This window comes from Petromyzon marinus, chromosome 25, assembly GCF_048934315.1.
Source record: "Petromyzon marinus isolate PM22_M1 ecotype Great Lakes invasive population chromosome 25, UKy_Petmar_22M1.pri1.0, whole genome shotgun sequence".
In the NCBI taxonomy this organism is placed as follows: domain Eukaryota; kingdom Metazoa; phylum Chordata; class Hyperoartia; order Petromyzontiformes; family Petromyzontidae; genus Petromyzon; species Petromyzon marinus.
Window position 1 is genome coordinate 11,568,172 of NC_133691.1, and position 13,667 is coordinate 11,581,838.

General features: G+C 49.1%; 1 protein-coding gene across 1 annotated transcript in view; it reads left to right on the forward strand.

The window, feature by feature from the left end:
• Positions 1-490: 490 nt before the first annotated feature.
• Positions 491-13,667, forward strand: part of SACM1L (SAC1 like phosphatidylinositide phosphatase) — a 67,880-nt gene continuing 54,703 nt past the window's right edge. Inside the window, exons 1-9 of the mRNA XM_076069733.1 lie at positions 491-627; positions 3,553-3,650; positions 4,977-5,051; positions 7,066-7,193; positions 7,709-7,858; positions 8,218-8,311; positions 9,847-9,948; positions 11,245-11,330; positions 12,509-12,595. Coding sequence (XP_075925848.1) covers positions 602-627; positions 3,553-3,650; positions 4,977-5,051; positions 7,066-7,193; positions 7,709-7,858; positions 8,218-8,311; positions 9,847-9,948; positions 11,245-11,330; positions 12,509-12,595 — 846 coding nt within the window. The 5' untranslated portion in view covers positions 491-601. The remainder of the gene's footprint in view (positions 628-3,552; positions 3,651-4,976; positions 5,052-7,065; positions 7,194-7,708; positions 7,859-8,217; positions 8,312-9,846; positions 9,949-11,244; positions 11,331-12,508; positions 12,596-13,667) is intronic.

The following is a 13,667-nucleotide window of genomic DNA, read 5'->3' on the forward strand; positions in this document are numbered from 1 at the left end:
GTTTTGTCAAACAAAAGTTGTGCATGATTATGATTTGATTTTATGTGCCATGAGAGGTGATGGGGAGGGCAGGGGTCAACGTTGGCGCATGGATCAACGTTGTTGTCCCAACGGTTCCAACGTTGGCTCAACGTCGACCCAACGTTGGCCCAAATCAGCCCCAACGTTGGGCCAACGGTTCCAAAGTTGCCACAACATTGGGCCAACGGTTCAAAAGTAGCCCCATCGTTGGGTCAACGTTGGCCCAACGGTTCCATCGCAGCCCCATCGTTGGGTCAACGTTGGCCCAACGGTTCCATCGCAGCCCCAACGTTGGCCCAACGTCGGACCGACGTGTCGCTGGCTCGATGGAGCGCTCGCCGTGGCGAGCACGGGGTATCGCCACGCGGAAGAGGGGCGAGGCGCGCCCCGCCCACCCCTCCCGAACAAGGCGAGAAGTCGCTTTGACAAACGCCCCCGAGGCTCGCCCATCGTTGAGTGGTTGAGCCTCGACACCGACGCCTCCCCCTACACCCAATCCCGACGTCGCGCGCACGAGGCCCGCGGGGCGAATTCCAAATGCGACTCCGTGCGCGCGAGCCGGGAAGGTGACGCTACAGCGATGGCCGCCTACCAGTCTCTCAAGCTGTGAGTCGCCGGGTCTCTCTTTCCCCTCGCCCTCGTTTCTCACTCCAAATTGAGCGGCGGGTTTCAACCCCTTGAGGTTGCGCGGAATTTTACCCCGCCTCCCTACGTGGTGCTGACATTTGATGGGTTGTTTTTGTTTTTTTAACGACAGCAGCCACAGTCGAGAACCACCCCCGTTTTCACCTGCCGATGTTGCCGGCTGCGACGCGCGCTGACGCGGCCGGGCCGCTAGGCAAGAGCGAAGGCTCGGGCGTGCGGCCTTGTGCCGCGGCTAATAATGATGCTGATGCGGTTGCCCACGCGGGTGTTAAAGAACCAAGCCGTATTCCCCCTTTGTCTCTAAATTATTCCCCTTCGTATTTGAATTTCATGTCTTTCGCATTGTCGATTCGTATTTAAGTGTTATGTACCCTTGCAAGTTGAGTGATAACGTTTGCAATTAGAATATCCAGGTGCCAACGTTGAGTAATTGGGTTGTACGTGCACAGCCCGTCTTGTCAAGGCACTGCCGATGACGGCCTACACACCACCCCCCTCCAACGCCTTGCGGGCCGTGAGGGATATTTAACCATACTTCACCACGTTGGTCATTGCGGATTGGTGAATGGGGCGGGTCGGCACAGGACAGGGGCTGAGGTGTTGCTCGCCACTGATGTTAGCCGTGCCTGGGAAGCGTTCTGACAGCCCGCTGTCAGTCCAGTTGCAGCATGAAGGGCTCTCCACCCTGTGTGTGTGTGTGGGGGGGTCATGCCTACTAAATGTTGGTGTAGACATATGTGCAGAACGGCAGTGGAGGTCGCTGCACTGCCCTCTGGTGCACGCGGCGGCGATGGCGCCTGTGTTGATGTTTGGTGGGCAACTCGACTGCGCCAGCCAAGCTCAAAATTCTGCCTCGCTTCCGGTATCTGACGAGATCCGGGCACGTTCTGCGTGGTTTGGTTTATCCCCTCATGTCACGAGTGCTGCTATTTATATTTAAATGTAATCCGCTTAATGCTTGGGCGCCACGCTGGCGATATGTTAAATATCTCGCCTGGTATATCGGTGGTCGTGGGTTACATCCCGACCCTGACGCCTGCTGCTGCATATTTGGAGTTTGCGTGTCTCTCTCTCTCTCCCCGTGGTCGCGGTGATTTTTCTCCACGGCTCCTGGTTTTTCCTTCCACATTTAGAATCAACATGCGTGTTGAGCATTCGACTGCAATATTTTTCCACACGATAAGCCACTAAGTTGAGCTGTCATTTGTGACCAGGTCGCTTCTGAATTTTTTTACATATATCAGTGGGCCTTAGCTGGTAAAATAAAAATAGTAGTACTAGACTATCACCTCGTATCTCCAGGTACTACGGCTTTATTCAACATGTGCATTCTGTCATGGGTATTAATGTGAGGGCCCCTAAAAAAAGGCCGTGCGAGTCGGTGATGCTTTCGTGGATTAACGACACTTATTAATTTGGCTGGGGCCTCGTGTCGGGTTTTAAATCTTGGGTAAGAGACGATGGTTGTCAGTGTGCGAGACAAAGGGACCGCCACTCGCAGAGATGGAGGGTTTCTGTCTTCTGTCAGAGCTTGCTTCCGTCCCCTTGTCATGATGTAAACGCCTGACCGATAGCCCCACCCGTCCGTTCATTAGGCTCTACAGCAACGTGTTATTTTGCCTTGATTTGTTGAACGTCTACCTGTCTCAGCCTCCATATAAGTTTATGGGCCATTACCTGAGATGGCAGGCGGTGTTATATCATGGGAACTTTTTTTTCTTCCAATATCAGAGTATGAACATTTTCGAATGGTTTTACCCTTTCTGGCATGTTTGCTTCAAGTACGTGTGGTTAATGGAGACTTGAGTCCTTGGAAAAGGTCCCTATTTGGTGTTCCAACATCTTAACACCTTTTTATTGCCAGAAAGGGTAAAACCTATTCTTATTTTTCATATCAGCCTATGTTATCAAATAGTTTTATTTCACCCGCCATATAAATGTGGAATTTCCACCACTGGCTCTGAGCTGTAAGCAGGAGATGAGCACTGCCTCAGTGCTCCTTTGAGCAGGGAATCACTTGGACTTTTTACAAGGCAGTGTTATCTACATATGGGGCGAGTTATCGATGAATGCATGTGCACAACTGCTCGTTCACTCATTTAATTTATTTGTCTACGGTTAAGTGTGGACAATGTTGCCAGCCCACATCTCAGGCGATAACTCTTTCGCCCAGCGATGACAAGGCTTACTCGCAACTCTTGTGTTAAGCTTAACATAAGCACTCGCGCACACAAACACCCCTTGGAATGCCACGTAGATTTACATTACATGTTGCCTTAGTCCACTTATTGTTTGTTCCTGGAGCCTTGCTGAGTAAGGAAGGTAAACTTCCTGTCTGCTGCAACTGAAGGATGCCCTGAGTTTATGGTTGTAGCAATGGGCTGGACTGACATAAACCCAATGCAGCCATTGAGCTCTTGCCACACAAGGGTGACTAGGCAAGCCAACTTCAGCATAATTTATTCGCAGCAGAGATGGGGAATATTTTTGTAACCGAAGACCATATAGGACATTCATGTGCCTTTGGTTGGGCTGCACATTGACACACAACTTATTCATCGCTGTTACTCCAGAGAGTTACCCTTGCAGTAACACAAGTGACTGAGCAGGCCATTTTTAAGTGCTAGGCCTCATGCGTCCACAGGTCGTATGAAATGAAGCAGTGGGCTGTATTCGGCCTGCGTGCTGTAGGTTCTCCCATCCTGGTTTAGAGCGTCAGGGTGTAGCTTGCTAACTCATTCTCAGTTACCACCTCTCACTACCACCAGTCTTCACGGTTGTGAATGCCACAAACACACACTCACGAAGGAGTCGTCTTTCTGCTGTTCACCCGACACTCGAACGAGCTCGCTCTTCTGACCCCGGTCTCTCTCCTCCCTTGTGCAGCCACACGACTCCGGACAAGTTCTACGTGGAGGCGTGCGACGAAGGCAGTCATGATGTGCTCGCCATCGACAGAGTGTCCACAGATATCAGTCTCACGGGTGCGTGCAAAGTCTCAACTCCTGTTTGGCTTTCTATGTCTTTGTGGAACCTTTTTTGCACCGTACATAGCCAATCGTGATAATCGGAGGTGAGGGGGAAGGACAACAAACTCAACACAAAAATCAGTTAGGAAGAAATGAGGTTTAAATCTAGGTTTAAAAGTGCATAGCTCCCGTGGCTTCTTATTATCGGAAGGAAGAGTGTTCCAGAAGGCCGCAGAAGTGCATCCGAAAGCGCGTGATGAGGTGACGATTTTTGTTCAATGGCTAGCCAGAAGCCGCCGCTGCTAGGGTGACCGGAGTTCACGTGATGGTTTATGCTCCTTGAGATTAGCGAGGTGATTGTGGTTAATTTGTGTGCAAGCACTTTGTGTGCAATGGGGGAGGGGGCAAGCTATGATTTTTTGTTTTGTCATACATTGTGTCGGTACACTGTACAGAGGATGTACACGTGCGACTCATTCACTGCGTGTGACGACAGTGTGAGGGTCTTGTGTGGCCTTCGGGCACCTGTGTTCTATTGGCCGCATTGCCCTTGCAGTCAAGGGATTCTCTGTGGTCTAAACGTCAGTTCCAAAATAGTTACAATGTAATGATTAACTCACCACCCAACTCCACACCTGCTTTTCAGTATATATTTTTTGTTATACTCCATCGCTCTAAACTGCAATATTTCCTGAAGAATGCCCATTGCTCAAAATGTCAATTGTCTGGAGACATTCTAAAATGTAAGCCATTAACTTTAACTAGCCTTGTATTTCTTTCCATACATTTGCTGAATCGGCACATTTATACCAATACAGTATAATAATTGTTGACATTATTTTAGGTGGTCTTATGGCCTTTTAGAAAATGTATCCTTATGGCGGTACCCTGGGGTACCAAATAATACAAAATGGCCGAGGCAATGAAATATTTTATTTCTGGGACATTATTTTAGTCCAGAGGCGTACTTCACTCTGCGACTGGGGTACCAATCAATCCGAAATCAGTGCTACTCCGCGATGTCGAAACGCAGTGAGGACGATTGCGCTGAAACCCTGAACGCTCGTACGCACCACGGTGCATCGTGTACAGCTCGTCGAGATGAGTCGATTGCCCCATTGCCGACCATCAAGAGACTAAAAATGATTGCATCACGGACATTGTGCGAGAGCCGGGGTCCTATGGTACCTCGGGGTACCGCCATAAGGTTCAATTTTGTTTTTTTATGCGTGTTATTTCGACCCACCCTCTATGTTTTGAAATGTCTTGCCTGCTGATTTGCCATGTATTTTACTCACTCATTCGTCGTTTACAACTCTTCCTTCCCTTTTCCCATCGCAGTTCAGAAAGACATTCCTCCGTCGGCGCTCACGCAGCACATATGCTGCATCGTCGGGACCATTCGCCTCGTGGCAGGTGAAGGGAGTCCCTTCCCTCGCTCCGAACGCTTCCACGGTGGCGAGATGTTAACTACCTCGTTTGATATACAGGAGGCCTTGGGATCAATCCCGACCCTGTTGTTTGTATATTTGGAGTTTGCGTGTCTCTCTCCCCATAGTTGCGTGGTTATTTCTCCGCGTCCTGCGGTTTTGCCCTTCACATTTAGAAACAAGCGCTTAGAGTATTTGGCTGCAATAAATGTCCACGTGATAAGCCACTTCGTTGAGTTATCATTTGTGATAGCCTGGTCACTTCTGAAAAAGAGATATAGCTCAGTGGGCCTTACCTGGTAAAAAAAAATAACTTAGTAACAAAATTGTTCCCTTGAGAAGAGGCAAAACTACTTTTTTGGCAAGCAATGCCAGAATATATCTTCGGGACCTTTTTTCGAGTATCAAAACGATGAAAAGATAAGAATAGGCTTTGCCCTTTCTATCGAGCTATCATTTGTGGCCAGGTCGCTTCTGAAAAAAGCAGCGAATAACTCAGTGGTCTTTACCTGGTAAGACAATTAATTTTATTTTATTTATATATTTTAAGTTATTTGTTTATCTTTTCTATACTTTGCCCTCTGACCGTGTTTTTGTATTGTTGTTGTAACATTCTGACACGTCCCTAATGGAGATCTGTGAAAGAGAGCTTTATAGCTCTTCGAATTCCTCCAGTAAAATAAAGATTCCGATTCAACTTAAACAGCTGATGATGATTGCTTGTGTTGCAGTCGAAACGTCATGAGAATTTTATTGTTTTATATTTTAATTATTTTATTGTTTCCCTTTTACGTGACTTTACCGAAAGAACCAAGAATATAGCTGTTAAGATGTTCAAACACCAAATAGATATGATGACATAATGTTATTGGAAGATCGTGGTCGAAGTACATGGCCCGATTTCCCGACTTGGCCACTCTTAATTGCGGTAACGTGATGACGTCCGCCTCGCCAACAATGGGCTGATTCTCTCAAAGTGTTTTGGCCACTTCACCAAAGTGTCATTCTGGCCCAATGTGGCTGGGTGGCTCAGAGCTCAAAGCACTGAGATGGCACTGCTGAGATCCTGGGTTTGAATCTAGGTTTCAGTCGTCAATTATTAAACCAGGTTCTCAAGTGCAGTGAGTTGATGGTTTTAGCCAGGATGCTAATGACTGCACAAAAAACCTATCATGTTTGCTTAATATTGGACAAAGTACAACTCTGTCATGAGACAAATATTACTCTAATTGGCAGAGGTACTGTGGAATTGCTGTCCCTCCTTTTGCATGGACCAGAGATCACTTCATGAATGGATATCACAGAGCTAGCTCTGTGATATCCGCTTTAGTGGGCCGATCTCAAATGTGAAGGATCGTGCCTGTTTGCGAGAGATACGAATGGACACGATGTCGCAAGACAGGACACCGATGGCACAATGGGGATATATCTGGAATGTGAATTTAGCCCCTAATCGCTTCTCACATAGCACCACCAGCATGGTGGCATGGTGACGCAGTGGTAACACTTGTGCCTCGCAGAAAACCAGCTCCAAGAAGTACCTGGGTTTGATTCCTGACTCAGTCACCTTTATGTGTGGAGTCTCTATGTTCTCCCCTTCAGAGTTCTCCAGTTTCCTGCCTTAGCTAAAGAGTGAACGTACAATGTAACTAGTATTGTCCAAACATCCCAATACTGTAAAATTACCAGCATTTCACTCAATTGAGATTCAACGTAAAAAATCGCCCCCCCCCCGCTCCCCCACTGCAAAAACTTGGCAGTACACTCCTGAAAAAGAGCCTTGACACTCGGTGAGGATTTCTTTGGTAAATAAGCATCATAGCATGTGCTTTATGTTGGCGCTATAAACCCGAGCAGCACCACCACCTTAATACTATGCATTGGTCGGTCTGCATATTTGGGTGCATATCAATACTGAGAACGCACAGACAAGGATCGATGGCACTTCAGCCGTTTTATTATTTGGAATGAAAGACCGGCCCTTCTCCCCCCACCGACAGGCATGTACTTGATTGTGGTGACCAAGAAGGAGAAGCAGGGGGAGATCTCGGGCCAGGCCATATGGAAGGCCGTGGAGTTTGACATCCTCTCCTACCAAAAGACCATCCTGCACCTGACGGACCTACAGGTGTGGCCTTGCAAAACACTCCAGCGTGACCTTGTTTAATGGGCGGCATGCAACAACTTAGGCATGGGCATGACACCATCACTGTTAAGTAAACTTTAAATTCATGCTGACCGCTAACTAGAATGTGTAAAGGGCACATGATATCTTTGCTAATGCAAAACATTTCAGCATTCCCTGAAGAAGTGCGTTGTGGTTCTCTTGTCTTTTTGAGCAAATGTTACCAATTGGCAGGTGCAGTTGGTTACATTTACTCATATTTATGTTAATTGTCACCCTATTCCTGTTGCAGCAAACCGCCACTGGTGTTAAATATTGCCGCCAACATTTTTGACTTGACCATGAGAATTTAGTTTGGGGACTTGAGCCTTCAGCCCTCCTCTGGCCCTCTCCGACGCTATGGGCTGACGGTCACAACTCCTCCAATCCATGACGAGTAGGGATCCGATCTGCGTGGCCACCCTCCTGCTTTGCGCCCTCCGCTCACCGCCCCTTTGGCGCTCCCTCCGCGTCTCCAGGCTCAGGATAACAAGACGCTGCTGATGATGCTGCGTGGCGTCCTGCACACGGAAAGCTTCTTCTTCTCCTGCACATTCGACCTGACGCACAGCCTGCAGCGCCTGGCCAACACCAGCCCCGACTTCCACGAGATGTCCCTCTGCGAGCGGGTGCCCCACCGCATGCCATCCCCGCACACACAACCTCGCCACAAGCTCACCACAACCTCACCACCGCCGCACCACAATCTGCACAAAATTGCACCACGTACCACGCACACAACTGCACCACAAACCACACCGCGAACTGCCCCTTTAAGCCGGAAGACTGCTATCGCCACCATCTTGGATCATTCTCAGTTCCGATGCGTCCCGGCTGACAACTGACTTTAAATCGGGTGCCTAGTTTGTCATGCCCGCTACATCTGCGTGTCCTGGATGCGAGTATTTTTCTTTGTTAAGCGTCCTTTTTAAGTCGCCCTTTGCCGTGCACTTCGTCCCCGCTTCTGTTGACCCCGTGTGCACGCCAGGCCGACCAGCGGTTCGTGTGGAACGGTCACCTGCTGCGGGAGTTGCTCACCGTCCCGGAGCTGCACCGCTTCGCCGTGCCGCTCATTCACGGCTGTATCCTTTCTGTGTGCCACATGGCAGCGCCGCGTCGGCCACGGGTTCCGGCCGTGGGAGCATTGTACCACAGTTAAACTCTCGCCCACTGCGCGCGCGAACAGTTGGGACGGCACATTAGCCAGCGCCGGGCGACCATGCGACGGTGGTACCGGTGGCCTAGGTCGTGTGCTTCTGGTAAATTCTCATCAATCACTGAGTTAAAGGTGAATCAAGTGAACATTAAACAAACTATGAACTTTAATACTTGTTACCAGGTAAGGCCCACTGAGCTATATAGCTCTTTTTTAGGAGCGACCTGACCACAAATGGTAGCTTAATGAAGTCGCATATTTGCGTGGAAATTTATAGCAGCGAAATCAAGTGGCACCCAACATTTAACATGATGTTTTGTGCCACCTCTGGTGACCAGCTTAAAACCATCAGCTCACTGAACATGAGAACTCCGTTTAAGCATGGCCATCTATTTGTGAGTCAGTGGGTCTCTGTGGTCTGTATGTTTGCGCCCCACCAGCATTCTATTACGTCGGTAAGCAAATATTTTTTGGTAATTTAAATGTTTGGCATGACCTGTGCTTTTGTTTTTATCTGGGATATCCATTCCCACCTTTCTCCCATCCCCAATCACCCTGGATAATAGCGAGTTGACTAATTTATCCATTTTAAAATGGGAAATTTAAACGTTTTCATCTGCGGTCAGAGGCACGTGGGACTCGTGCGCAAATTAACAATTAACTGAAGAGTCGGCACTTGACACCAGGGAGCTCCAACTTTAGTCTGACGAGCGCGTGTCGGATGTGACCCTCGCTGTAACGAGTGCATGTTGACCGTGACCTTGGTCTGCAGGAACGGCTGTACTCTTAAGTAGCTTGTTGGAGCCTTTTTGTCATATAGTATGCGCACGTAACAGCCACAACAATGCAAATTAAATACTCTTCATTTCACCCAATAGATCAAACCCAGAGCCTGCATAAGAATTTCGACGGCGCTCATACTTGCTTGGGTTTTAATTGGCCAGCCGTGCCGGTAATTGGATGTGTTATGCCCGGATGCCCACCGTTGTGTATCGTTCCTACGCTGGACTTGCAATCCAGAGGTCACTGTTCTCTGTCTCCCAACTAGGCAGCAGAAGCGATGGGCAACATTCTTAAATCCTTCTGCCTCTGCTCAAACCAGCAGTGTAAATCGGTATTATACGGTTGACTGGCAGGTTACGTGTAGGGGGGAGTAAAGATTGATTGCTCCCAGCTCTTCCAAGATGTCTAGCCGACCGTGCAAGTGTTGGCCAAACATAGCTGCTCGACGGGCCCTCCAGAGCTCCCTGTCGCGAAGGCTCTTCTGCCGGTGGTGGCGTGAAAGCAGTCATTTCAGGGCTGCATCTGTACCTGAAAACAGGGTTTGTTTAACAGCGGGGAAGTGCCTGAACGCAGTGGTGGCGACGGGAGAGCGGAGGTCAGAGGGCGGGGGATGTGGCTGCGCCAGTTTCGTTGGCGACGTGGCACGGAGAGTGGTCTCCTTGACGGCGCCGCCCCCAGTCCTGTCCGTCAAGGCGTGCGTCATCAACGGGAAGGTGTTCGACTGGATCCTCATCTCGCGCCGCAGCTGCTACCGTGCCGGCGTTCGCTACTACCTGAGAGGCGAGGCGCGGTTGTTGTCCTTTGCGGAAAGTCGTGCCGCAGGAAACGTTTTTTTATTGGATTGCGTGCGGGTGCGCGGGTGGGCTCGCGCGTTAGTCAGCGCCGGGCGACCGGTTATTGATGAGATCAAATCTCATCAATAACCGGATGAAATGTGAATCAAGTGAACATCAAACTAAACTAGTAAACTTTTTTTTTATTTTGCCAGGTAAGGCCCACTGAGCAATTAAGCTCCTTTTCAGAAGAGACCTGTCCACAAATTATAGCCCAATGAAGTGGCCTTATGTGTGGAAATGTATAGCAGCCAAATACTCGAAACGGATGTTGATTCTAAATGTGGAGGTAAAAACCGGACTACCCGGAAGAATGGGATCGAAACCATGACCTGCATACTTGGCGAGGGAGATGCTCACGGTCCCTTTACCTGGGCCGGGGGACAGCGGAGCCGGTAGGCAAACCGGGTGAGGCGCAAGCCTCGCCTCCCATCAACACCTCCGTTTTTTAATTAAAGCGACTTATTCGAGGTGTCTGTGACACTCGACGGGGATAAAAAGCCAAGAGAAGTGCCCCTAACCCACTCAATATGTATAAACACATTAGTTGGTGATACGGTGCTATCATTGGTGCACGAGCACAAATAACAACTCAACACGTCCACCAATAACACTGGCCTGATGAGGATATTTCATAGGACATCATTTAAAGAAGGTACATTACATTTCGATTTAAAGCTTTCGTGACTGCAAGGATTCATCTTCTTTGGTTCTTTCGGTAAAGTCACGTAGAATGAGAATAAAATAATAAATTGATAAAATAAAATAACATCGTGAGAATATTATTGTGTTATTTTATTTTATCAATTTATTATTTTATTCTCATTCTACGTGACTTTACCGAAAGAACCAAAGAAGAGAAGGTACATTACCCGAAATGACACAGATTATATACGTGTTCTTTTCAAGGCAACCTTATTGGCGAATCTTCCGAGGTTACTTTCTAATCAAGTTTTTACTAACAGTATATATATAAAATGTGCTTGTCGTGGGGCATTAAAGCCGCTCAGCCGATCGGTGGGCTTAAGACGCCGACAACCCGAGTTGATGCCGACCACTCCGCTGTGACGATGACGAGCGGTGGTGGCGTGTGCCGAGCGGGCGGAATTAGCCTGGCTGTTGGTGGCGTCGAGGTGCGGCGAGGCGACGGCGACGCCAGCGTCATTGGGGTCCACCTTGGGCCCAGAGTCGTCCGGCTCTCAGCATTTATGATCGTCTCGTCCAACCCTCCTCCGCTTGGCAGGCATCGACCAAGAGGGGCACGCGGCGAACTTTGTGGAGACGGAGCAGATTGTGTTCTACGGCGGCAACAAGGCTTCCTTTGTGCAGGTTGGGGTTGAATTCCCACTTCCCAGCCAACCCCCATGATCACGCGCACAGTGTTCATGCAACACGCACCAGACACAAACACGCACGCTCACTCACACATACCACGCATCTGGCACACACCAGTTTCACTCACCCACACACGCACACAGTGTTCATGCAACATGCACGCCAGACACCAATACCAATACCCGCCATTTGCCACCAAGTGACGGTGACATCGCCACGGCGCATGTGCCAGGCGAAGTTCACTTTGAGGCCATTTGAAGAGTCGAAGGCTCGCTCACACTCACATACCATACACCCGGCACATGCCAGTTTCACACACACACTGTTCATACAACACACACACACTCACACATACCACACATCTGGTACACACCAGTCTCACACTCACCCAGATAGAATCCTCCACACTCCAAACTTCACCACAGACTTCCCTCTCTAGCTCAGCATCCCGAGGGTTCCGCAGATTGCATTCCACAACCCTCCCCTTCCTCCCCCCTCTTGTTGAACTTGCAACAGATTTAGTGGGAGCGGGGAGCGGGCAGGGGGGTGTCAAATGGCCACGCTCGTTTGTGATGTCACGTTAGTGATGTCACGTTAGTGGTTCCCCGGGTGATACATTCCGTCTGCACGGCTCATCCGTTGCTGCCATGCGAGCCTATCCCCCGCTCCCAGGTTTACTATTATTTGTCGTCCCCCCCCCCTCCTCTGTAAATTAAGTTTAATCAAACACAATTAGGCTCGTTAGCGTCTGGTGCGGAAAACATTTAGACAAAATTAAAGCAATTTGTAACCGTTAGAGGAGATGTAATTGTGATGCGAATTGTGGTTTTGGTGGCCTCTGTTGCTGATGGGGCTGCATATTTGTGGCTTGAATGCCACTTTTGATGGCAGCGCTGATATTGTTGCTGTGGTTGTTGCTCGCAATGCAGCTCTTGTTTAGTGATGGTGATGTTGACACGGGTGATTGTCAATGCTGTTCGTCAGTGCTGCTGTTGCCATGGCGACGTTGATGGGGATGATGTTGGCGATGGCTGCGTGTGTGTGTGTGTGTGGTGCTGGCCTCCCACTCCCTTCGCGTGCCGTGCCGGCCTTCATAGGTGATGCTTGCTAACACCACTTGCCACAAAGTCCGTTAAGGCTGTACGGGTGAACTTTGTTTTTGTACAACGCAGACACGCGGATCTATGCCTTTCTACTGGTCTCAGCGTCCAGATCTCAAGTACAAACCTCGACCCCAGATCAGCACCTCCCTCAACCACGTGAGTCTCCCCCTTCCATTCAGGGTTGTTGGCGTGCTAGATTTGCTTCTGCCAATATTCTTCACTGCAAGGCCCGCGGGTCACTGGCGGCCCCTGGTGCCCTTTAGTGCGCCCCCCCCCGACAATATAAACAAATGTTAAAACACCCCCCAATCAGCGTGCTGTCACAAACCCCAACAATGATTTTTTTAAATGTGTGGCGGCCCTCACACGCTGATGATGTTTTATCGGCGAAAGTGCCTCCCCCCCCCCCCCAAAAAAAAATAAACCGAGTAAAGAACACCGGTTTTCACACAGGTGCTCAATTAAGACTTGAGCTGACCCTGGTGTGATGCCAGGTGACTCGTGGTCAGAACACTGAGCTGGCAAAGCTGAGATCCTGAGTTCAAGTCCACGCACCTCCCTTTTGTTTCAACCGGATTCTCGAGTGCAGCGAGTCGATTGTCTCAGGGTCGGTCGTCAATGACCGCACAAAAACAAAATGCGATCCAGTTACATTGACCATGTTGGCTCGGCTTTCACGGTCAACATATTCGCCAATAACCGTGCTGTCTCAAAAGCGGAGAAATCAACTCTTAAATTGGTGACATTTTGAGCATTGGGCCTTTCTTTCATAGCACGTGTTGTTGATGCTTGCATTGAGTTTTTTGTTATTTGAGGCACCACTGCCAATGTGGTATAACCAAATAATTTGTTTATAAATAGATATAATTTATATAGCTTATAATATAGCTGGCCGGGAGGTGGGGGTGGGCGGGGCTGGGTGGGTGAGGGGTGGGTAGGGGGGGTTGGATGGGTGGGGGGGTCGGGGTTGGGTGGGTGGGGTTGGGTGAGTGGGGTGTTGGGGGGGGTGGTCTTGGGGTGGTGTCCATCTGTGATGATCATATGATTTGCTTACTCGGCTGCCCATGATATATAAAATAACATTTTTCAGACGGTGCCGATCGGTATTGTAACGAGTGAGAGTGTGGCAGGGCAGGTCATAGGGCAGAAAATCAATGTAAAAATAACAATAATATATCCGAGGTGATTTATATTTGAAATCTATGTTTGATACGAAAAAGGTCAAAAT